The sequence below is a fragment of the Cetorhinus maximus genome, chromosome 9 (genome assembly GCF_964194155.1).
Source record: "Cetorhinus maximus chromosome 9, sCetMax3.hap1.1, whole genome shotgun sequence".
Lineage (NCBI taxonomy): Eukaryota > Metazoa > Chordata > Chondrichthyes > Lamniformes > Cetorhinidae > Cetorhinus > Cetorhinus maximus.
The window spans coordinates 112,676,682-112,699,847 of NC_135887.1; the positions used below are offsets into that span (position 1 = coordinate 112,676,682).

Below are 23,166 nucleotides of genomic sequence, written 5' to 3' on the forward strand. Positions count from 1 at the left end.
CCCTAGTTTCCCCTTAACGGTGATGGGGTGTCTTGAATTGCTGTAGTCCGTGCAGTGTAGGCACACCTAGAGTGCTGTTAGGAAGGGGGTTCCAGGATTTTGACCTAGTGACAGTGAAGGAACAGCGACACAGTTCCAAGTCAGGATGGTGTGTGACTTGGAGGGAGATCTCCAGGTGGTGGTGTTCCCATGCGTCTGTTGGTCTTGTCCTTCTAGGAGGTAGAGGTTGTCGTTTTGGGAGGTGCTGTCGAAGGTATCTGCGTAGCTTGATTTATAGTATGCCCCTAAACTCACTCCACTCATCCATAGCAAAATACTTCAGTTCTTTAAACTGTCATTAACCTCTGGCAGAATGTGAACAGTCAGATATTAGTAATTTTCCCTCCTAATTATTGCTGAATTTCCACCCTTTCCCCAAGGTGATTCTTATTTTCTCAAGTAGCTGAGGCAACAGTTTTACGCAGATTGACTAAATGGTTAGCTTTGTTTCTCTGTACATGCAGCAATGGATGTCATTTGGCCCATCGTGCCACAGTTTATGTGGGTTTGGCTTAATGTCTCATCCAAGGGACAGCACCACAAACAACGCTGCACTCCCTCAGTACTTCATGAAAATGTCGGCCTGGATTATGCACTCGAGACCCGGAGTGGCAGGGCATGGGTTTTGCCCACATGACTCCTCGCATAATGCAAATAGTTAGCTTCAAGGCGTTGTGATAAGGTGATGTCTAGGGACTATCCAAGACGTTAGGAACTGAAAGATGTAAGGTTAAGTCACTCTTGAACTTCCCTCATCCACACTTGGAGTTGCCTGAAAAGAGATCACTTGCTCAACTTGATTCTTTTTTTGGGGGTGCATAATATGGGAAAGAATTGGTGGGAAATGCACAACAATAAGGTGGGCAGTTGACTTAATTATAATTTTGTACTTGGAAATGTTCCAGATTGTCCAATGGCAGACCAAAATATGGACATATCTTCAACAATAAATGATTTTACCTCGACTGATCCAAGTGGATTGATATTGAGCTCCTTGGGCACAGCAGGCATGGACTTTAACCGGAAACGCAAAGGAAGTTCCACAGATTATCAGTAAGTTTAAACAGTGATGATTCTGTCTTCAGCTCAGCAACTCTCCTTCAACAAATTTTTGAAAAGAACTTCATTCTTTATTTTGTTCTTTGTCCTGGAATATATTTGACTGTCTCCATTTCTCAGTTTGTCTTTATTCACCTTTTGAGATGGGACAGACAGGGTGGTAGGGGCAGAGCGTTGGGATAGGGGAGGGGTGGTGGGTAGACTGTGTGGGGCAGAGAGGCTGGGGGGATCTAGACTAATGTGAACATAAAACAGTTGCAGGTTTTAGTTTGTTTAGTTTGACTATTCAGTGAGTCACATCCCGCTCCAGAAACCTGAGCACGTCTCCAAGCTGGCACTCCCCTTGCCAGTGCTGTGGGAGCACTGGCAGCGTCAGAGGTGCTGTCTTTCGGTTGAGATGTTAAACTGCAGCCCTGAGTGTCCTCATGGGTGTAAAAAGCCCCATGGTGTTACTTTGAAGAAGTGCAGGAGAGTTCTCCCTGGTGTCCTGACCAATATACATCCTCGGTTAGCATCACGAAAAAAAGAAAATCTGATTATTTGCCTCATTATTTTGGGAGCTTGCTGTGTGCAAATTGGCTGCTGTGTCTCCTACATTACAACAGCGGCTACACTTAAAAAAGTACTTCATTGGTTGTAATGTACTTTGGGGTGTCCTGAGGTTGTGAAAGGCGCTAAATATTCTCAATTTTTTTTCCTTTATGTCTCTTCCAGAGAATAGTCTGAGTGGTAAGACTGATGCAGTTAGTAAAGCTGAGTTATTTAAAAATCCCAGAGGGAAATTTTAAACAACTGTCATAACCTATAATTTTAAGTGTTATGTTTGAGATGTGACTCTAAATTCAGGAATCAGACTACCTTGAGGTTTTTCATTAAACTAAATGAAACATTTTATTAATTTACACAGGTTAAAATATATGGCTACAAGTTACTACTATCATAACTTTTAACAAATTCCCAAACTAATCTTCATTAAGGTAACAGTAATCCATAGACTTAACCAAACACCAGGCAAAGCATTTTCACCTTACGAATTCAGAATGAGGTTCTTTTCACTTTGGTTCCTTGCAGACACAGAGGTAGGCTTACAGGCCTACATTGCCTCTGCTCTGCACACCCAAAAACTGCTGAAGTTATACCTACCACCACCCATTGAATGTAAATTCCCATTGTATCACCATCCTCTTCTAACAATAAAACCCCTTTCGTAGTACCAATTTTATTAGTAATATAAACATATTGCTTGGTATCTGCTAGATAGGTGTCAGTTTTCACCCCACCTCTTGAATGCTCTATTCAAAAAATGCAGCTACACTCTATCTCTCCCACATATCAAAATTAGTACACATCAACACACCCAGACTAGCTGGCTTTAAACCAATTAAGACACATCCACAGACTAAACCTCTATATTTTAAAAGAAAAATATTTTTCAATAATATTATATACATTAATAGCTTCATGACACTGAGGTACAATTTTTCTACTCTTTCATGGGATGTGGGTGTTGCTGGCTTGGCCAGCATTTTTATTGCCATTCCCTAATTGCCCTTGAGAAGGTGGTGGTGAGCTGCCACCTTGAACTGCTGCAGTCCGTGTGGTGTAGGTACACCCACAGTGCTGTTAGGCAGGGCATTCCCGGATTTTGACCCAGCGACAGTGAAGGAACGGTGATATGGTTCCAAGTCAGGATGGTGTGTGGCTTGGAGGGGAGCTTGCAGGTGGCGGTGTTCCCATGCAGTAACATTTAATTAGGTTCTTCAATGACATTCAATTAAGGAGCAACCAAATTATTGTGAAGTTGTTGGGATGTTTTTGAACAATGTCAAAGCAACTAAGAAGCTGCTATTTAAGAGTGTGCTGGGTTACGGGTATAAGGTGGGAGATTGACACTAAATGAATTTCTCATTTGGAGAGCAGGTGCAGACATGATGGGCCGAATGGCTTCCTTCTGCAATCTAACAATTCTGTGATTCTGTGATCCCCTGAGTCCGCTAAGTGCTTGAGCAGTCGCCTGTTAGAAAGTGGGTATCACAACTTAGTCCAGACATCAGTTTACCCATGGACAATGTCACAGCAGACCATGCTGCTTATTTAAAAATGTAGCTTGCATTGTTTTGAGGATGAAAACTGCAAGATTCTGCTGCCAGAATAATTAATTTTGATAGTTAGATTTCAAAATTGAAGCTCAGATATGCACAATGTGCTAATTACTAATGTTGATAATTCATGCATTATATAGTTTGGAGGTCAATTTTTTTTTGTCCTTGCACCTGGTTTTGATGCGACCAGAGTAAAAGAAGAGTTTGCACCTTTTGTGTCCGTATGATGTTCCATCCGTGTTTCACAGTCAATGAAGTACTTTATCAGAAGCATGGTCGGTGTTGTTTTTGTATCTTTAAATACTTGGATGAAGGAATAGCGACATGCAGATGTTTGGCACGACAGTAAATAGTACTGATGGGTGCAGCAAGTCACAAAGGGACATAGGGTGGGTATCCAAAACTATGGCAGATGGAGTTCAAAGTGAGCAAATTTGAGGTAATTTCTTTTGGATCTGAGAAAAATAAATTGGCTTGGGATCTCAAATCATTAAAAGCTGGTAAGCAAATACAGAAAAAAAAAACATTGGAAAGGCAAATGCAGTGTTGGCCTCTATCTTGAGGGGGCTGGATTACAAAAGGGGAGGAAGTTTAAGGTTCATTTATGATCCATAGTGTTGGTCAGACCCCATCTGGAATACTGCATTCAGTTTTAGGCACTGCACCTCAGGAAGGCTACATTGGCATTGGAGTGAGTGCCATGCAGATTCAGGAGAATCATACTGGGGCTAAAGGGTTAAATTACTTAAGGTTGTGTAACTTAGCTTGTATTCCTTAGAGTATAGAAGATTGAGGTGATCTGATTGAAGTGGTTAAAATGTTAAAGGGTAGTCACAGAGAAACTGTTTTCCCTGGTGGAGGAATCCAGAACAAGGAGGCACAATCTTAAAATTAGGGCTGTGCTGGTCAGGGGTGATGTGAAGAAGCACTTCTTCACACACCCACTGGTGGAAATATGAAACTCTCCCCTAAAAGTCTGTGGATGATGGGGTTCAATTGGAGCTTTCAAGATTGAAAAGGATAGATTTTTGTTAGCTACAGCTGTTGAGCGATATGGAATTGAAGTACGAATCAGCCATGATCTAATTGAATAGTGGAACAGGCCTGAGGGGCTGAATTCTATTCATCAGGTTCCTGATGCTTCTAGGCTCTAAACGCAGAGCCACAGAAGCACAAGAGTTGTTAAGTTTTGCACCAATGTATTACTCCTAAAGATCTGTACAGAATACCAGGAAGAAAGCACTATGTGTTGAATATCTTGCCTGTATCACTCTGTCCCAGATGCCTGGGACTCTGCTGTTTGTATTGGGACATGTGCAGGCATAGTCACCATCTGCTGAACAGGGAAGCAAGGGAGTGTAATTTAGCTCTTATTGTGCCAAGGATTGCCAACTCTGGTTGGATGTGGTCCTGGAGGTTTCATCACATGACTTCCTGTCGCCAACTGCCCCACCCCCACACTCTCGCCATTGGACAGGTCGTTGTGACCAACCTCTCGGAACCCTGCCTTTCTAAAGCCAAATAGAAAGAAAGCCTGTTCTCTATTACTCAAATGTTTGACTGGCACTCAAGATTCATCCAGGTGTCCCTTTAACATCCCCAATATTACTTCAAATAATCAACAGAGCAAGTGTAAGAAAATGTGAAAAAATTATAAAATTTTAGCCCCTCCTCTTCCCCTGGCCACAAATTTTCAGTGTTTGAGCACAGCTATGTCCTGGCAATTAATTCCTGGAAACTGTAGAGAATCCGTACTTTGTCCCTTAGCAGCCCAGTTTAATTGGTTTCTTAATGGAATTATGAACTGCGTGGGAAAGGTAGTTACACAGGGACTGTTGCCCTGAAATGACTCAGATTTGGTATGAAATGGGTTTAGATGGTACTGACCAATAGGTAACTACCTAATATCTAGCATTTTTAAACCAATATAAATTTATTTTTCATTGAAGTAAAACAATTATTGTCCTTATTTTTTTTCAGACTTGATGACTTTTCGTTTGAGTAAGTATGGAAAAAGTAAAAGTTTAGTTTCTAGAAGTGTATGTGTGGTGGGGGTTTGGAGGAGAGTGACAGGGTAGTTGTAATGAATTGTTTTAAATGACCATTAAATGGCACCCAGAGTAGAGTCACCTTAACGCAGGTGAGTCACTCAATTGTGTCAAACCTGAGTATTGTCGATGGCTGGGAATTGGCATTCTGTGATCTGGAGCTCAGCCAGTCAGGGCACTCCACAATCAATTGTAATTGTGTATCTTCGCGTTTGGAAGTGTTTCTTCTGTTGTAAATTCTCAGGATGTGGGTGTCACTGTTGTTTATTACCTGCTCTCTAGTCGCCCTACGAAGATAGTGATGGGCCTTTTTTATGTGAAGGCTTGATGCAACTGAGTGACTTGCTAGGTCATTTCAAAAGCAGTTGAGAGTTGGGTGTGGGTCTCAAGGCATATATAGACTTAGATAAGGTAAGGGGAGGTTAGCTTCAACAAAGGACGTTAATTAGGTTTTTTACATCAATCCAACCGATTCATGGTCATCATTTTAATGATCATAGCTTTTCATTTTAAGATTTTTTTTTAAACTGAATTCAAGTTCTCTCACTGGCATGGTGGAATTTAAACTCTCAATGAATTATTGACAAATACATAAAATGTAGTCACTGTGAAATTTGGTCCTTTAAGGTAGACTCCTTAACAAATCATAGTTCATGAAATGATCCATTGCACTGTGTTAACTTCATATCTTTTTATAAATGAATAGGACATACATTTATATAGCACCTTTCAAGACCTCAAGATGTCTCAAAGCACTTTACAGCCAATGAAGTGCATTTGAAGTGTTGTCACTGTTGTAATGTAGGAAAAGGTAATCATTTATCAACTGGTTATTAAAGTGTGGACATGGGTTGAGAAATCTGAGTGCAGGGATTTAAAAATCGTGCCTATCATGGACACCAGCTTTAAAGCGTAGCGTCTTGATTAAATGCCACTAGTAAACTGTTTCTGCTATATGGACCCAGCAAGCACTGAGCTGAAGCTCATTTTCTGGTCATTGTGTTATTCCTGCTTGATAAAACTCCGTGCGCCCTTGCCCTCACCCTCACCCACACACACTCCCGTGCCCACACCCTCACCCCATCAAACCAGTCCAGCTTTGCTTGTGCACCATCTCTCGTGCCTGCTTTCCCTCACCCTTGTCCGTGCGCATTTGTCCATGTGCCCTTGCTTACCCGTGCCCCTACTCTCTTCCCCCACCCCCCGCCCCCCCCCCCCCCCCACCCCCCTCACTACCTTGCCCGCTCGCCCTCGTGCCATCACCCTGGACCTGCTTGCGCTCACCTGTTGTCTCTCTGTGTGTCTCTCTGTGTGTCTCTCTGTGTGTCTCTCTGTGTGTCTCTCTGCGTGTCTCTCTGCGTGTCTCTCTGCGTGTCTCTCTGCGTGCCCCTCTGCGTGCCCCTCTGCGTGCCCCTCTGCGTGCCCCTCTGCGTGCCCCTCTGCGTGCCCCTCTGCGTGCCCCTGTCCCTGTCCCTGTCCCTGTCCCTGTCCCTGTCCCTGTCCCTGTCCCTGTCCCTGTCCCTGTCCCTGCCCCTGCCCCTGCCCCTGCCCCTGCCCCTGCCCCTGCCCCTGTCCCTGTCCCTGCCCCTGTCCCTGCCCCTGCCCCTGCCCCTGCCCCTGTCCCTGTCCCTGCCCCTGTCCCTGTCCCTGTCCCTGCCCCTGTCCCTGCCCCTGTCCCTGCCCCTGCCCCTCCCTCTGCCTCTGCCTCTGCCTCTGCCTCTGCCTCTGCCTCTGCCTCTGCCTCTCTCTCTGCCTCTGCCTCTCTCTCTGTCTCTGCCTCTCTCTCTGTCTCTGCCTCTCTCTCTGTCTCTGCCTCTCTCTCTGTCTCTGCCTCTCTCTCTGTCTCTGCCTCTCTCTCTGTCTCTGCCTCTCTCTCTGTCTCTGCCTCTCTCTCTGTCTCTGCCTCTCTCTCTGTCTCTGCCTCTCTCTCTGTCTCTGCCTCTCTCTCTGTCTCTGCCTCTCTCTCTGTCTCTCTCTCTCTCTCTGTCTCTCTCTCTCTCTCTGTCTCTCTCTCTGTCTCTCTCTCTGTCTCTCTCTCTGTCTCTGTCTCTGTCTCTGTCTCTCTCTCTCTCTCTGCCTCTCTCTCTCTCTCTCTCTCTCTGCCTCTTCCCTGTCTAAACTTTGCAAGTATACAATGAACTGTCTGATTTAGATGGTGTACATGGGTCCATGTTACACTGAAATTTGAAAGGCTGGATTAGCCGAATCAGTCATTCTGTAGCTCATGATTCACAGTCTAGAACAGAGGAAAGCCTTATAGTGCTTGTTTGTTTGTTTGTGTTACTTTCAGAGATGGGATGGACACTGACAAAGAGGACCAACACAGCAGGTACGATCAAATAGTTTCCATTTTTAGTTTAAAAAAATAAATGCTTCAGAACAATTTATTGTTTTATCTCTGGTCAACTTTAAAAGTTTCTCTTGTTAATAGCAGATGGCTAGTTATGGCAATGCTTATTGTGATTTGGAGCATGCTCTGTTTAATAACATGGGGATCTTATCGACAAATTTGTGTGAACTGTAAAATAAGACCATAAGACATAGGAGCAGAAATTAGGCCATTCGGCCCATCAAGTCTGCTCCGCCATTCAATCGTGGCTGATAAGTTTCTCAACCCCATTCTCCCGCCTTCTCCCCGTAACCTTTGATCCCCTTACCAATCAAAAACCTATCTATCTCGGTCTTAAATACACTCAATGACCTGGCCTCCACAGCCTTCTGTAGCAATGAATTCCATAGATTCACCACTCTCTGGCTAAAGATGTTTCTCCTCATCTCTGTTCTAAAAGGTCTTCCCTTTACTGTGAGGCTGTGCCCTCGGGTCCTAGTCTCTCCTACTAATGGAAACATCTTCCCCACGTCCACTCTATCCAGGCCTTTCAGTATTCTGTAAGTTTCAATCAGATCCCCCCTCATTCTTCTAAACTCCATCGAGTATAGACCCAGAGTCCTCAAACATTCCTCATATGTTAAGCCTTTCATTCCTGGGATCGTTCTCGTGAACCTCCTCTGGACCCTCTCCAGGGCCAGAACATCCTTCCTGAGATACGGGGCCCAAAATTGCTCACAATATCCTAAATGTGGTCTGACCGGAGCCTTATAAAGCCTCAGCAGCACATCCCTGCTTTTATATTCTAGTCCTCTTGAAATAAATGCCAACATTGCATTTGCCTTCCTAACTACCGACTCAACCTGCAAGTTAACCTTAAGAGAATCCTGGACTAGGACTCCCAATCCCTTTGCACTCCAGATTTCTGAATTCTTTCCCCATTTAGAAAATAGTCTATGCCTCTATTCTTCCTACCAAAGTGCATGACCTCACACTTCCCCACATTGTATTCCATCTGCCACTTCTTTGCCCATTCTCCTAACCTGTCCAAATCCTTCTGCAGCCTCCCCGCCTCCTCAATACTGCCTGTCCCTCCACCTATCTTTGTATCATCTGCAAACTTAGCCAGGATACCCTCAGTTCCTTCATCTAGATCATTAATGTATAAAGTGAAAAATTGTGGTCCCAACACTGACCCCTGCGGAACTCCACTAGTCACCGGCTAGTTACACTGACAACTGGCGTTTATATAGCACCTTTAACATAGTAAAATGCTACAAGGTACTTCAAGGAGTGTAAATCAGTCAAAAATTGACTACAGGCCCAAAAGGGATATATTGCGACAGGTGGTCGAACTCTTAATCAAAGAGTTAGGTTTTATGGAGCGTCTTAAAGGAGGAAAAAAGAGAGACAGAAAGGTTCAGTGAAGGAATTGCAGAACTGAGGGCTCAGGCAATTGATGAAGCCATGGTCATCAGTGGTGGGACAATGAAATTGGGGATGTGCAAGATGTCAGAATTGGAAGATTGTAGAGATCTCGGAGGATTGTAAGGTAGAGGAGGTTACAGAGATAGAGAGGGGAAAGGCCAAGGAGGGATTTGAACATGAGGAGGAAAACATTAAATTTGAAGCATTGTTGGACCGGGAGACAAGCGGGAATGGGGTTGGGGTGATTGTTGAACAATTTAGGATGAACTCAGGCTTAGGGAGTGTGGAAGATGAAAGACCATCTAGGAGAGCAATGGAACAGTCGAATCTGGAGGTAACAAAAGCAGGAAGTAAGTATGACATTTGCAGAAATTGGTCACCATTCACAAGACTTTTCGTAAATAACAAGTGAATCTTTCCAGTTTTGCTCATGATTAGTTCAAGTAAGATAGTGGGGTGCATGGAATTGGAATCAGACAGGTTCTATAACTAGACAGGCGATCAATCTATTTCGCTATGTTGCCTCCTGGACAATGAAGGCAAAAGTAGACCTGGCAATTTCTGCTCTCTGTTGTAGACAGAGGGAAGTTACAGCGTTACCTCTGGAGCAAGGAAGGATAATGGCAGGTGCTGTTACAGTTAGCATTACAAAAGCCACTTGTATTTATATAGCACGTTTAATAAAAATGTCTCGAGTAGCTTCACAGAAATCATTACCAAGCAAAATTTGACACTGAGCCACATAAGCAACAGTTTAAGGAGGGAATTCCAGAACTTCAGACACAAGCAGCTGAAGGCACAGCTGCCAATGATGGAGCAACAGAAGTTGTAGATGCTCAAGAGGCCAAAATTGGAGGAATGCATGGATCTTGTAGGATTGTAGGGCTGGAGGAGGTTAAAAAGATAGGGAGGGGGCCATGGAATTAAGATTGCCCATTGAGTTCAGCCTTACCAACTTGAGAATTTATCTGTGGGTGTGCTTATGGATAAATAATTCAGCTGTTATTCTTGTGTCATTCTAATATTTAGGCGCTAAGCTTGGGAATTTCCCCCCTAAGCGTCTTGACCTCTCTCCTCTAACAAGTTCTTAAAAACCTAGCTCTTTGACCAAACTTTTGGTCACCTGACCTAATATCTCCTTATGTAGCTCAATGTCAAATTTTATCTCATTACGCTCCTGTGAAGGGCAGTGGGATGTTTTATTACGTTATAAGCACTCTATAAATGCAAGTTATTGCGGCTGTTGTTTGCACCTTTTTTTAAAAAAAAAGATAATTAGTAAAAGAACCAGTGTATTGATGAGGGTTTTTTCCAATGAATTGTTGTCATTTGGAATCTGCAGCCTGAAAGGCTGATGGAAGCAGATTCAATAGTAACTTTCAAACAGGAATTAAATGAATAGTTGAAGAGGAAAATTTGCAGGGTTCTGGGGAAAAAGGAGAGGAGTGCACCTAATTGGTTAGGTCCACCAAAGAGTTGACACAGATACGGTGTAAGAGTCTATAATGTGTCTTCCTTGTGTGGGAATAGAAATTAATGCCCTATCATTTTAACTTTCAGTTTTTACTCCTGAGTTGCTGTAGTTGAGTGCTTAGACAGGTGACCTTGGATACTCCTGTGTTGTCTGTAAATGCCTCCTGGTTTCTAACAAGCCAGCTAAAGGTCACTCACTGAAGATATATAACCCACCTCCTGCCTGTGAAGCTCCAATGCAGAATTTACGATCTTCCACAACCTCATCGTCAACTCATCCAGAAACACAAGCTCCTGTTTTTCGGTCTTGCATGAAATTTTTTTTAAGCGCAGCTTTAATCTAAAGGAGAAGGTTTAATTTAGACCAGGGCAATCAATCATTTGAATAATGTAAATTAATTCGATCTTATAATTCTAAACACCCGATTTCAATCCTTTCGCACAGCTGGAGCCTTTCAGTCCATTGAAGTTTTCTGTGAACATTTTAGTTTTATGATGTCTTTATATGTCTCCTTATCTAGGATGGAATGTACAGACCAACACGGGCGAGTGAAAAATGCCAGGTAATCCTCCGTCCTTTATACTGTATTCCTAAAGCTCAGGATCCTTACTAGGGATTGTTCTCTTGACACCTGGGAAGAATAACGGGAGATTGTAATGGAGGTTCCCAAAATCATGAAGTAGTTTTGACAGAATAAATGGGGAGGAGCTGTTTCCACTGACAGGACGGCCATTACCCAGAGGATCCAAATGTAAGGCAATTACCATCACCATGGGCATTGCAGGGGTTCAATGAGAAGGCTCACGCACACTTTCTCAGGGCAGCTGGAGATGGACAGTGAATGCTGCCCTTTCCAGTGATGTTCATATCCTGACAAAATTATTTTAAAAGGATTAAATCCCAATTCTGTAAAATAGCAGTTAAAGTTCAACCAAATAATGTCATTTTTGCAATGCGACTGTCTGTTGAACTGAATCCAGGAGAGAGATTGCGTTCTATTTTTCATTTTTCAGAGAGGCTCATAGCCAGATTGAAAAGCGGCGCCGGGATAAGATGAACAGTTTTATTGATGAGTTGGCGTCAATGGTGCCAACATGCAATGCCATGTCACGGAAACTGGACAAACTCACTGTGCTGAGGATGGCCGTACAGCATATGAAGACCCTACGAGGTGAGGAGTTAGCAGCTGACAGATTTAGTGAATATTTTCTGACAGCCAAATCCCTCAGACCTACATGGGCTTGTTTGATTTTATGTAGATCTCCCCATGTTGAAATTGCATTATGTTTTTTTTTCCTCTTTCACGGGATGTGGGGGCCACTGGCTAGGCCAGCATTTATTGCCCATCCCTAATTGCGCTTGAGAAGGTGGTGGTGAGCTGCCTTCTTGAACCACTGCAGTCCATGGAATTAAAATTGTGGGTACACCCACAGTGCTATTAGAAAGGGAGTTCCAAGATTTTGACCCAGTGACAGTGAAGGAATGGCAATATAGATTCAAGTCAGGATGGTGTGTGGCTTGGAGGGGAACTTTCAGGTGGTAGCGTTCCCATGCTTCTGCTGCCCTTGTCCTTCTAAGTGGTAGAGGCCGTGGGTTTGGGAGGTACAGTTGAAGGAACCTTGGTGAGTTGCTGCAGTGCACCTTGGAGATGCAGTGCCACTGTGCGTGGGTGGTGGTAGGGGTGAATATTTAAGATGGTGGATAGGGTACCAGTCAAGCTGGCAGCTTTGACCTGGATAGTGTCAAGCTTCTTGAGTGTTGTTGGAGCTGCACTCGTCAAGGTGAATGGAGAGTATTCCATCACACTCCTGACTTGTGCCTTGTAGATGATGGACAGGCTTTAGGGAGTAAGGAGGTTAGTTACTGTTCGCAGAATTCACAGCCTCTGAACTGCTCCTGTAGCCATGGTATTTATATGGCTGGTCCAGTTCAGTTTCTGATCAATGATGACCCCCAGGATGAAGATAGTGGTGGATTCAGCGATGGTAATGCCATTGAATGTTCAGGGAAGATGGTTGGATTCTCTGTTATTGGAGATGGTCATTGACTGTCACTTGTGTGGCACAAATGTAATTTGCCACTTATCAGTTTTTGGTTCTGCAGCTCAAGTCTTCAGTACTATTGCCAGAATATTGTCAGGGCTCATAGCCTTTGCAGTATCCAGTGCCTTCAGCGTTTTCTTAATATCATGCGGAGTGAATCAAATTAGCTGAAGACTGGCATCTGTGATGCTGGTGATGTCAGGAGGAGGCCGAGATGGATCATCCACTTGACATTTCTGGCTAAAGATGGTTGCAAATCCTTCAGCCTTGTCTTTTGCACTGATGTGTGGGCTCCCACATCACTGAGGATTGGGATATTTGTGGAGCCTCCTCCTCCGGTTACTTTTTTAATGGTCCACCACCATTCACAACTGGATGTGGCAGGACTGCACAGCTTAGATTTGATCTGCTGGTTGTGGGATCTCTTAGCTCCGTCTATCACATGCTGTCTCTGCTGTTTGGCATGCAAGTAGTCCTGTGTTGTCATTTCATCAGGTTGACATCTCATTTTTAGGTAGGTCTAACAGCACCTGTGGAGAGAAAGACAGAGTTAACGTTACGAGTCCGTATGACTCTTCAAGTGGTATACAGTTGGGAGAGGGTTTCCCTCAAAATCCTCAGCATCAACTCCGGATCCCATGAAGTCTCATGGCATCTGGACAAACATGGGCGTGAAAACCACCTTCTGGTTACCATATACCCCGCTCCCTCAGCTGGTGAATCAGTGCTCCTCCATGTTGAACACCAATAGGAAGAATCTCTGAGGGTGGCAAGAGTCAAAATGTACTCTGGGTGGTAGATAATGGTAGGGGGGGAATATGCTGGGCCATGAGGCTACAGATTGTGGTTGTATACAATTTTACTGCTGATGATGGCCCACAGCACCTCATAGATGCCCAGTTTTAAGTTGCTAGATCTGTTTGAAATCTATCCCATTTAGCACAGTAGTAGTTCCGCACAACACGATGGAGAGCATCCTCAATGCGAAGATGAGACTTTGTCTATTCAAGGACTGTGCAGTGATCATTCTTACCAATAGCATCATGGACAGATGCATCTGCAACAGGTAGATTAGTGAGAATGAGTTCAAGTAGGATTTTCCCTCTTGCTGGTTCTCTCACGACATGCTGCAGACCCAGTCTAGCAGCTATGTCCTTTAAGAATCAGCCAGCTCAGTTTGTAGTGGTGCTACAGAACCACTCTTGGTGATGGTCATTGAAGTCCCCTACCCAGAGTACGTTCTGTGCCCTTGTTGCCCTGAGTGCTTCTTCCACTTGGTGTTCAACATGGAGGGGCACTGATTCACCAGCTGAGGTTGGGGGGTGGGGGGGGGGCGGTGGTGTTAGGTTATAACCAGCAGGGGGTTTTCTCGCCCATGTTTGAGATCAGATGCCATGAGATGTCATGGGGTCCAGAGTTGATGCTGAAGACTTCGAAGGGCAACTCGCTCCCAACTGTGCTGCCACCTCAGGTGGATTTGTCCTGCCGATGGGACATGACATACCCAGGGATGGTGATGGTGGTGTCTGGGGCATTGTCTGTCAGGTATGATTCCATGAGTATGTCTGTGTCAGGCTGTTGCTTGACTAGTCTGTGGGACAGCTCTTCAAATTCTGGCACAAGCCCCCATATGTTAGTAAGGAGAACTTTGCAAGGTCGACAGGGTTGGGTTTGCCGTTGTCGTTACCAGTACCTAGGTCGATGCTGGTGGTCTGTCCGGTTTCATTTTTATTTGGCTTCATGGCGGTTTGATACAGCTGAGTGGCTTGCTAGGCCATTTCAGAGGGCATTTAAGAGTCAACCGCATTGCTGTAGACCTGGAGTTACATGTAGTCCAGACCAGGTAAAGATGGCAGATTTCCTTCCTTAAAAGACATTAGTGAACCAGATGGGTTCTTGCAATAATCAACAGTGGTTTCAAGGTCACTATTCGTGAGACTAACTTTTAATTCGACCAGCTGCCATGGTGGGATTTGAATCTGTGTCCCAGAACATTAGCCTGGGCTTCTTCATCACTCATCCGGTGACATTTCCCCTCTGGCACCGCCTTCTTATTTCCATGCAATGTTCAGGGAACATTTGAACTGGTAGATGATGAAGACCCAGGTCCATCTGGTTCACCTGCCAGCCTGGCAGTCACAATGCAATGATAATGGAATTGTTGACTAATCATAGCAGTCGGGTAAGATAACGTAGTGGCTATGTCACTGAACTGGAAATCCAGATACCTGGACTAATGCTCCAGAAACATGAGTTCCAATCCCACCATGGCAGCTGAGGAATTTAAATTCAGTTAAATAAATAAATGTGGAATTAAAAAGCTAGCCTCAGCAATGGTGACAATTAAAGTAACAGATTATTGTAAAACCCACCTGGTTCACTAATGCCCTTTAGGGAAGGTAATCTGCTGTCCTTACCCCATCTAGGCCTATGTGCATTAGCCTCTGAAAAGGCCGAACAAGCCACTCAGTTGTACTCACCACAACCTTGCCAAGAGCAATTAGGGATGGGCAATCAGTGCTGACCTTACTAAAGACACCCACATCCTGAGAATGAATGAAGAAAAAAGTTCAGTCTACAACAGACCGCGACATGAGGTGAAGAAAGCTCTCAATGGTGGAGAGCTTTGGGAACCAGAGGTCCAAATCACCTGTTTCCACTCCCCCAAGCATGTTGTACTCACCACATGTCATGTCTCAAATTAGTAATGGACTGTGTCACCAAGTATTAGTTATTTATTGAATAATTGAATTGATACAATAATAAAAATGAATATCCTTGCATTCAGCAGAATTTTATGTTATTATGGTTAGATATCATGTTCCCAACTTCAATTTTCTAAACGAGAATCTGGAGACATTATGGGCCATATAAGTCATGCTAATAAACTTCAGAAGATTCTATCTTAAAGCCAATTTTCATACAAGTGGCGATTAGAATCGTCTAGCACTTTTCCTTTCTGAAGCAACTTCAGCTGTGAAAGGTCTGATTCCAATTGAAATTATAGGCAGTTTCAATTCAATTCAATTGTAAGGCTCCAAGGGTTAGATTATGAAGAGAGATTTGCCTTGTATTTCCTGGAATATAGAAGGTTAAGGGGTGATGTGTTTGAGATGTTTAGGATTTTGTAAGGAACTGATAGGATAGATAGAAATGTTTCCCACTGGTGGTGAGTTTAGGACAAGGGAACATAACGTAAGTTAGGAAACATGTCTTCATGCAAATGGTGGTAGGAGTGTAGAACAGTAGATAAAGCAGTAGATGGTAGCTTGCTTAAAAATTTTAACTGAGATCTGAGATATCAATAGATTTTTATTGGACAAGGATTTAAAAAATATGGAACCAAGGTGGGTGGATGAAGTTGAGATACATCAGCCAAGATCTAAATGAATGTTGGCTTGAGGGGATGTCATTACCAGTATTGTCGTTGAGGGGATGGCAACTCCAGATTCTAGTTAAAGTTGAATTACATTTTCAATCTAATCTTGATTTAAAATCTGTCTTTATACCTGTTTTTTATGATTTCTGTGATTTCAGGAGCCACTAATGCTTACACTGAGGCTAACTACAAACCAGCTTTTCTTTCAGATGATGAGCTGAAACATCTTATCCTCAGGGTAAGTATAGTTTTCTTTTTAAACGGAGTGCTGCTTGAATTAAACTTCCATTTGGAAATAGGTCGCTGTTTATTGTCTAACTGTATAAAGTTTTGATTGCGTTCAGATCCCCAGGATGTTGTGCTTTGTGTGACGCTCATGAGATATGGAAAAAAAAGAGTTATTCACTACTTTTATTTTATCCTTAAGAAATCCTGACTTCCAAGGACAGAAGACAATAAGCAGTCTAGAAAAAACATCCCAACAACAACAAGAATGAGCTCCTAATTGACCGCTGAGCCTTTGCTTTTAGATCACTTCCCTCCATATGAAACATTAAAGCTACAAGTCAGATTAGCAGCTCAGCATCTGTAATATGCTCTATCTATGTGCAATGCCATGGGTGATCTACTAGTACAGTCTGCACCACTTTTCCCAGAGAGTGATGAGAATGTGGAACTTGCTACTAGCATGAATAGTTGAGGTGAATAGCATAGATACATTTAAGGGGACGGTAGGAATAGAAGGATCTGCTGATGGGGTGAGATGAGGATGCTCGTGTAGAGCATAAACACCAGAATGGGCCCAGTTCGGCTGAATGGCCTGTTTCTGTGCTGTACATTCTATCAAATCACAGTGAGATGTGCGAATGAGATTGGCCTGCTATGTGCGGTGGCTGACATAATGTAGCACTATTACATTAATCTGCTAGTTAACAAGAATGCTGTAGATTACAAATAAACTAAGCAAGACTACATGAAATGTAACTATATTTCTTTAAGCAGTCAGTGCTTGGTATAAACTCTGATGGGATAACCACCTAAAGGGGATTCAAGGGGTTAAGTACACAGAAGATAAAGAACATTAACCAGGTGTTATTTACCTCTGTTTATTCTTGCATTCAGTGCACCTTAAGGTATGAACCTGTGAGTAAACACAGCTATTTCTATCCGTAATAAGTGGACGCTTAAAATCCTGGGACTGACATCTCTGAAATTGACATTAATGCAAATGGATAATGGGTACCCCTTTTTGTCTGATTATGATTAACTGCCCGTTTATATAAAAAAAAACACCCTTGATGGTTATGACAGATAGCATAGGAAAGAAGAAAGATGCCACAGGTCCTTAATTTGACAGCACAGATTGATTGATTTTGAACAGCATAAGCAGCAATGTGAAGACAGTGAGCCCTGGAAAATTTGATCATCTTGGGTGCATTGAAGCAATGTCACCAGTACCAAGCTGTGCAAGCTGAAATCGGCTGCCTGTGATCGGGTATAACTTGTTTTTGCCCACACATAAGGCAAATGACAGCGCCACATTCAGAAGCCTTTGTATTTCCAGGAAGAGGCCACAAGAGTGTCATCATTCTTTCCGCGCGAGAGAAAATAGATCTGCAGTGATTTGATAGAAACAGGGCTGTCTTCCCGCAAAACAGGAGCGTAGGCACAAAGGAAGGCCATTCACCCCTCAAGCCAACATTCATTTAGATCTTGGCTGATGTATCTCAACTTCATCCACCCACCTTGGTTCCATATTTTTTAAATCCTTGTCCAATAAAAATCTATTGATATCTCAGATCTCAGTTAAAATTTTTAAGCGAGCTACCATCTACTGCTTTATCTACTGTTCTACACTCCTACCACCATTTGCATGAAGACATGTTTCCTAACTTACGTTATGTTCCCTTGTCCTAAACTCACCGCCAGTGGAAAACATTTCTATCTATCCTATCAGTTCCTTACAAAATCCTAAACATCTCAAACACATCACCCCTTAACCTTCTACATTCCAGGAAATACAAGGCAAATCTCTCTTCATAATCTAACCCTTGGAGCCTTACAATTGAATTGAATTGAAACTGCCTATAATTTCAATTGGAATCAGACCTTTCACAGCCTTGGCTCAATGGTAGCACTCTCTTGAAATTTTCGAGACTGAAGTTCATAAATTGGGCAAGGGTATCAGGGGAGCAAATGCAAGGAAGTGGAATTTAAGATAAGATCCGAACCTTGATTGGCACCCACCACCTTGAACATTCACTCCTCCACTGGCCTGCAGTGACTGCAGTGTGTACCATCTACCAGCCGCACTGCAGAAACTTGTCAAGATTCCTTTGACAGCACCTTTCAAATCTCTGGCCTCTGCCACCTAGAAGCACAAGGGCAGAAGACCCACCCGCAAGTTCCCCTCCAAGTCGCACACCATCCTGACTTTGTCATCAATGGATCAAAATCCTGGAAATCCCTCCCTAACAGCTCTGTAGATCTACCTGCACTGCACAGTTCAAGAAGTTGGCTCCCCACAACCTCCTTGAGGGTGATTAGGGATGGGTGATAAATGCCAGCCTTGCCAGAGATGCTCACATCCTGAATAAGTAAGAAAAAAAGGAGGAACAGCTGTAAGAGGCTAAATTACATAGGATATATGGAACAGAAAAGTACCATTCGTCCCAACCAGCCCATGCTGGCGTTAATGCTGTACTCAAGCCCCTTCCCATCTTTAATCGTCTAAATCAACCATTGTAACCACCTGCTCCCTTCTAGGAACATAGGAAATAGGAGCAGAAGTGGACCTGTCGAGTCTACTCCGCCATTCAACTAGATCATGGCTGATCATCTACCTCAATGCCAATTTTCCCCGCTATCCTCATATCCCTTGATGTCATTAGTACCCAGAAATGAATTGATTTCTGTCTTGAATATACTCAATGACAGCTCTGACAGCCCTCTGGGGTAGAGAATTCCAAAGATTCACCACCCTCTGAGTGAAGAAATTCCTCCTCCTCCTCTCAGTCTTAAATGGCCAACCCTTATTCTTAGACTCTCCCTTATATACTTCCCCTTAAATGCATCTATAATGTTGGTTTCAACCACTCCCTGTAGTACTGAATTCCATCTTTGGGTAAAGAGGTTTCTTCTGAATTCTCTGTTGGATTTCTTGGTGACTATACTTTATTGTTGGTTTCTAGTTATGCTGTCCCCACAAGTGGCTATCATCAGCTTTCATAATTTTAAAGACCTCTTTTAGGTCACCCCTCAGCCTCCTTGAGAGAAAAAAGACCTAGCCTGTCCATCCTTTCCTTACATATATGCCCATGTATTTCAGAAATCATCCTTGTAAATCTTCACTGCACCTTCCCCAGTGCCTCTATGTCCTTTTAATAATATGGGGACCAAAACTTCATTCTTTGTGGTCTAACCAAGGTTCGATATAGGTTTAACATAATTTCCCTACTTTTTAATTCTGTCTCTCCAGAAATAAAGCTTGGTTTGCTTTGTTTTTTATGGCCTTGCTAAACTGTAGTGCAACTTTTAACAATTGGGTCTGAGATCCCTTTGTCCCTCTCCCCAAGCAAGACTTGCACCTTCCAAGTAATGAGTGACCTCCTTATACTTCCTACCAAAATGTGCTACCTCGCATCTTTCTGTGTTGAACTTCATTTGCCAATTATTTGCCCGTTCTGCAAATTTATTAATGTCCTCCTGTAACTTGTTGCAATCCTCATCAGCATTGACTATCTCCTCCCAACTTAGTGTCATCTGCAAAGTTAGAAATTGTGTTTTTGATTTCAAAGTCCATATCATTGATGTAAATTGTGAACAGTAGTAGTCCCAACACTGTGGAGCACCACTTCCTACCTTCTGCTATTCCAAACAACTATCCTTTACTCCTACTCTCTACATTCTGTCTTGAAGCCAGTTGGCAATCCATTCTGTCACTTGTCTCCTGACTCCACATTCTCTGACTTTATTCATTAAACTGTTATGGGACACCTTATCAAAGAGCTTTTGAGCATCCAGATAAATGACATCTTTTGCATTACCACCATCTACTATCTCTATAAGCTCCTCAAAAAAATTCAATAATGTTGGTCAAGCCCTCCTATAACCACCTCCTGTTGCTATATTGTGTATTCTAAATCTGTTCTAGTTAATACTTAGTAGAATTCTTCACTCAGCTGTGAGAAATGTTTGACAGTTGTTGATCTGTTTTTAAATATTTGGTTATATATATTGGAGGGGTTATTGACTTATTGTAATGGTGGTATTGCCTTTTTATTGAAGAATGTGTAATCAAACAACCTGCTGTTCCCACAGGCAGCTGATGGATTTCTTTTTGTTGTGGGTTGCGACAGAGGAAAGATACTTTTTGTATCTGAATCAGTTTTCAAAATCCTCAACTACAGCCAGGTAAAGTTGCACAACCACAAAGCGACTTGAGTCTTGCAATGGGCACAGATCTCTTCAACATTGTAGCTCCACTGACATGGTCTTATTATACTGAGATGTTTGTAGCCTGGCATTTAATGGAAATTTTATGTTCAGTGAGGAAGGATGTAAGGAAGGAGCAGGGAAACAGGATTAGACTGGTCCAGTTGAAGAGCTAGCATCAGTTTAGGCACAATAGGCTGAATGGCCTTGTTTTGTTCTGTGGTTCTATTGATATAATGTTCATAGCCATTAAATATATTCTCTACAGTTGATGCAAAATAAGTCTCAAGTCAGATGCAGTAGTGACTTAAACCATAAAATTTAGTTCAAATTTTGGGACATGGTTTAAGGTAATTGGCAAAAGAAGCAGACTGAACATGAGAATTTTTAAATGCAGTTTTATGATTTGGTACACACTGCCTGAAAGGGTGGTTGATGCGGATTCAATAATAACTTTCAAAAGAGAATTAGATAAATACTTGAAAAGAAAAAGGACTGTGGGGCAGAGTAGGAGGAATAGAACTATTGGATAACTCTATCAAAGAGCTGACACAGACTCAATGGGTCGATTGTGGGTAATTTTCTTTTATTGAAAGTTTGAGATGATTACAAAACAAAATTGAGCTTTGGGTTCTTTTTTTCAATCTTAAAACTGTCTTTTGTTATTAAAATCTTAATCATTTAAACTTGGCTGTCTTGTTACCACTCACATTTAAGCCAGAAGGTTTCAAGTTCAAGTCCTGCTCCAAACATTTTAGTACAAACTTTAGACTGACTTACCCCACTGCCTGTACTGGGGGAGCGCTGTGCTGTCGGAGGGTCGGTACTGGGGGAGCGCTGTGCTGGGGGAGCACTGCACTGTCTTTTCAATGAGGTGTTAAACTGAGGGCCCATCTATCCTCCGCGGCTACTATTTTGAATAAGAGCATGGGTGTTCTCCCTGGTGTCCTGGTCAATATTTATCCCTCAACCAAAATCACAAATTCAGATTATTTGATCATTATCACATTCTTGTGGTGGGAGCTTGCTGTGCACAAATTGTCTGCTGCGCATCCAACATTACAGTAGTGATTATGCTTCCAAAGTGCTGCATTGATTGTAAATTGCTACATGATGCCCTGAGATCATGAAAGGTGCTACAGAAATGCAAATTATTTTTTTCGAAGGCTGGGAATTACAGTTCAGCCAATCCTGTTCTGACCCCGGTGGGTATTTAACACTGGATCGCAACCAGAGAGATGAGGAATCTTGACTGATTTACACTTTACTTAATCCACGAATAACCTGGCTAATTGTAGATTCTCTGCTGTTGTCCCTTCTGAGAGCAACTAATTTGGCGCTGACTGGGAATGAATTTGGCAGTTTTCTGGTCTGACTCGGAAACATGACAGAAGAACTCTAAGTCACTAGAGTAGCTTCAACCTCTTATCATTAATCATTTATTCGGCCAGCTCAAAGAGAGGAGCTTGGCCCAATTAAAGAAAAGGCGGACTTGGCACTTTCCACGAACCAGCTGTCCCAAAGCGTTTTACAGTCAATGACAGAGAACAGTGATTACACTTCACATGTAAGGGGGGAAATGTGGCAGTCATTTTGCACACAGCAAGTTCCCATAAACAACTATGTGATAATGACTAGACAATCTGTTTTTGTAGTGTTGATTGAGGGATAAATATTGTCCAGGACACCCGGGAGGGTTCCCCTGCTCTTCTTCAAAAGAATGCCATGGGATCTTTTACATACACCCAAATGGCAGATGGAGCCTCATCCGAAAGACAGCACCTCCGACAATGTAGCACTCCCTCATTACTGGAGTGTCAGCCGTGATTTTTTTGCTCCAGCCCTGGAGTGGGACTTGTGACTTAGAGGCGAGAGCACTATCAGCCGAGCGCACTTCACACAATTGGTGGGACTCGGACCTTATTGAGCACCTCCTGGGCTCGAGCCTTCTCCAAGTCTAGCTTTAAAACTCTGGCCAGGACCGAGGGAGTGTACATGGGAGGTCAAGCCTCATTGCTGTCTGTTGAGGTGGAAGCTGAAGATCCAACAGCACTATTCAAATAAAAGCGGAGGAGCTCTCCTAGTGCCCTGAGTCAAAATTCCTCCTTCAACAAATACCTCCCAAAAAAACCCCACAAACTGCTTGTCTGTCTGTCTGTCGTCTTGTCTCATTGCTGTTTGTGGGATCGTGCTGTGCACAAAAACCTTTGCAGCCAAATGTACTGAACTTAGAGGTGATCAGTCGATTGTAGAACACTTTTGCGAATGCCCTAGAGATGCAAACATTTGGGACTGAGAGTCTCTCTTTAAATGATCCTTTCCTCTGCTTGATTTGCAGACGGATCTGATTGGTCAGAGCTTGTTTGACTACCTCCATCCGAAGGACATTGCCAAAGTCAAAGAGCAACTCTCCTCATTCGACACGGCCCCGAGGGAGAGGCTTATAGATGCCAAAAGTAAGACCCTACTCATCCATAGTAACAGCAGTGGCCATCAACCATTAAAGACAGGATATACAGTAACAAACTAAAGAAGGTTAATTAAATCAAAATATTTCCACATTTGCCTAATATTTGTTACCATGGAAATGTCAATGTGTCAAGCAATCTGCACCAACAAGATTAATTAATTTTACAGTGTGCTTGAAGGGAATTAATTTAAAGCTAATCTGTTGAAGTATAGCTATCCCTTGTTTAGCGCTTTTAATGCGTTCCTAAAGAACGGCCTGCTAAACGCAAACATGCTAAACAAAAATCACTTTCCCATAAGAAAACATGTAATGAGGGTGGATTACATTCCCGACCTGTAATTTTTATATTAAAAGCCTGTTGG

At 43.0% G+C, this 23,166-nt stretch overlaps 1 protein-coding gene across 3 annotated transcripts in view; it reads left to right on the forward strand.

The window, feature by feature from the left end:
• bmal1a (basic helix-loop-helix ARNT like 1a) overlaps positions 1 to 23,166 on the forward strand; it is a 56,215-nt gene that overhangs the window by 7,876 nt on the left and 25,173 nt on the right. The window contains exons 2-9 of one of the 3 annotated variants that reach the window (XM_078549381.1): positions 945 to 1,092; positions 5,181 to 5,201; positions 7,539 to 7,577; positions 11,000 to 11,041; positions 11,493 to 11,650; positions 16,059 to 16,138; positions 20,221 to 20,313; positions 22,673 to 22,790. In XM_078549381.1, coding sequence (XP_078405507.1) covers positions 953 to 1,092; positions 5,181 to 5,201; positions 7,539 to 7,577; positions 11,000 to 11,041; positions 11,493 to 11,650; positions 16,059 to 16,138; positions 20,221 to 20,313; positions 22,673 to 22,790 — 691 coding nt within the window. In that variant the 5' untranslated portion in view covers positions 945 to 952. Of the gene's footprint in view, positions 1 to 944; positions 1,093 to 5,180; positions 5,202 to 7,538; positions 7,578 to 10,999; positions 11,042 to 11,492; positions 11,651 to 16,058; positions 16,139 to 20,220; positions 20,314 to 22,672; positions 22,791 to 23,166 lie in introns of those variants that run through there. The other 2 variants (XM_078549382.1, XM_078549383.1) reach the window with 2 other exon arrangements.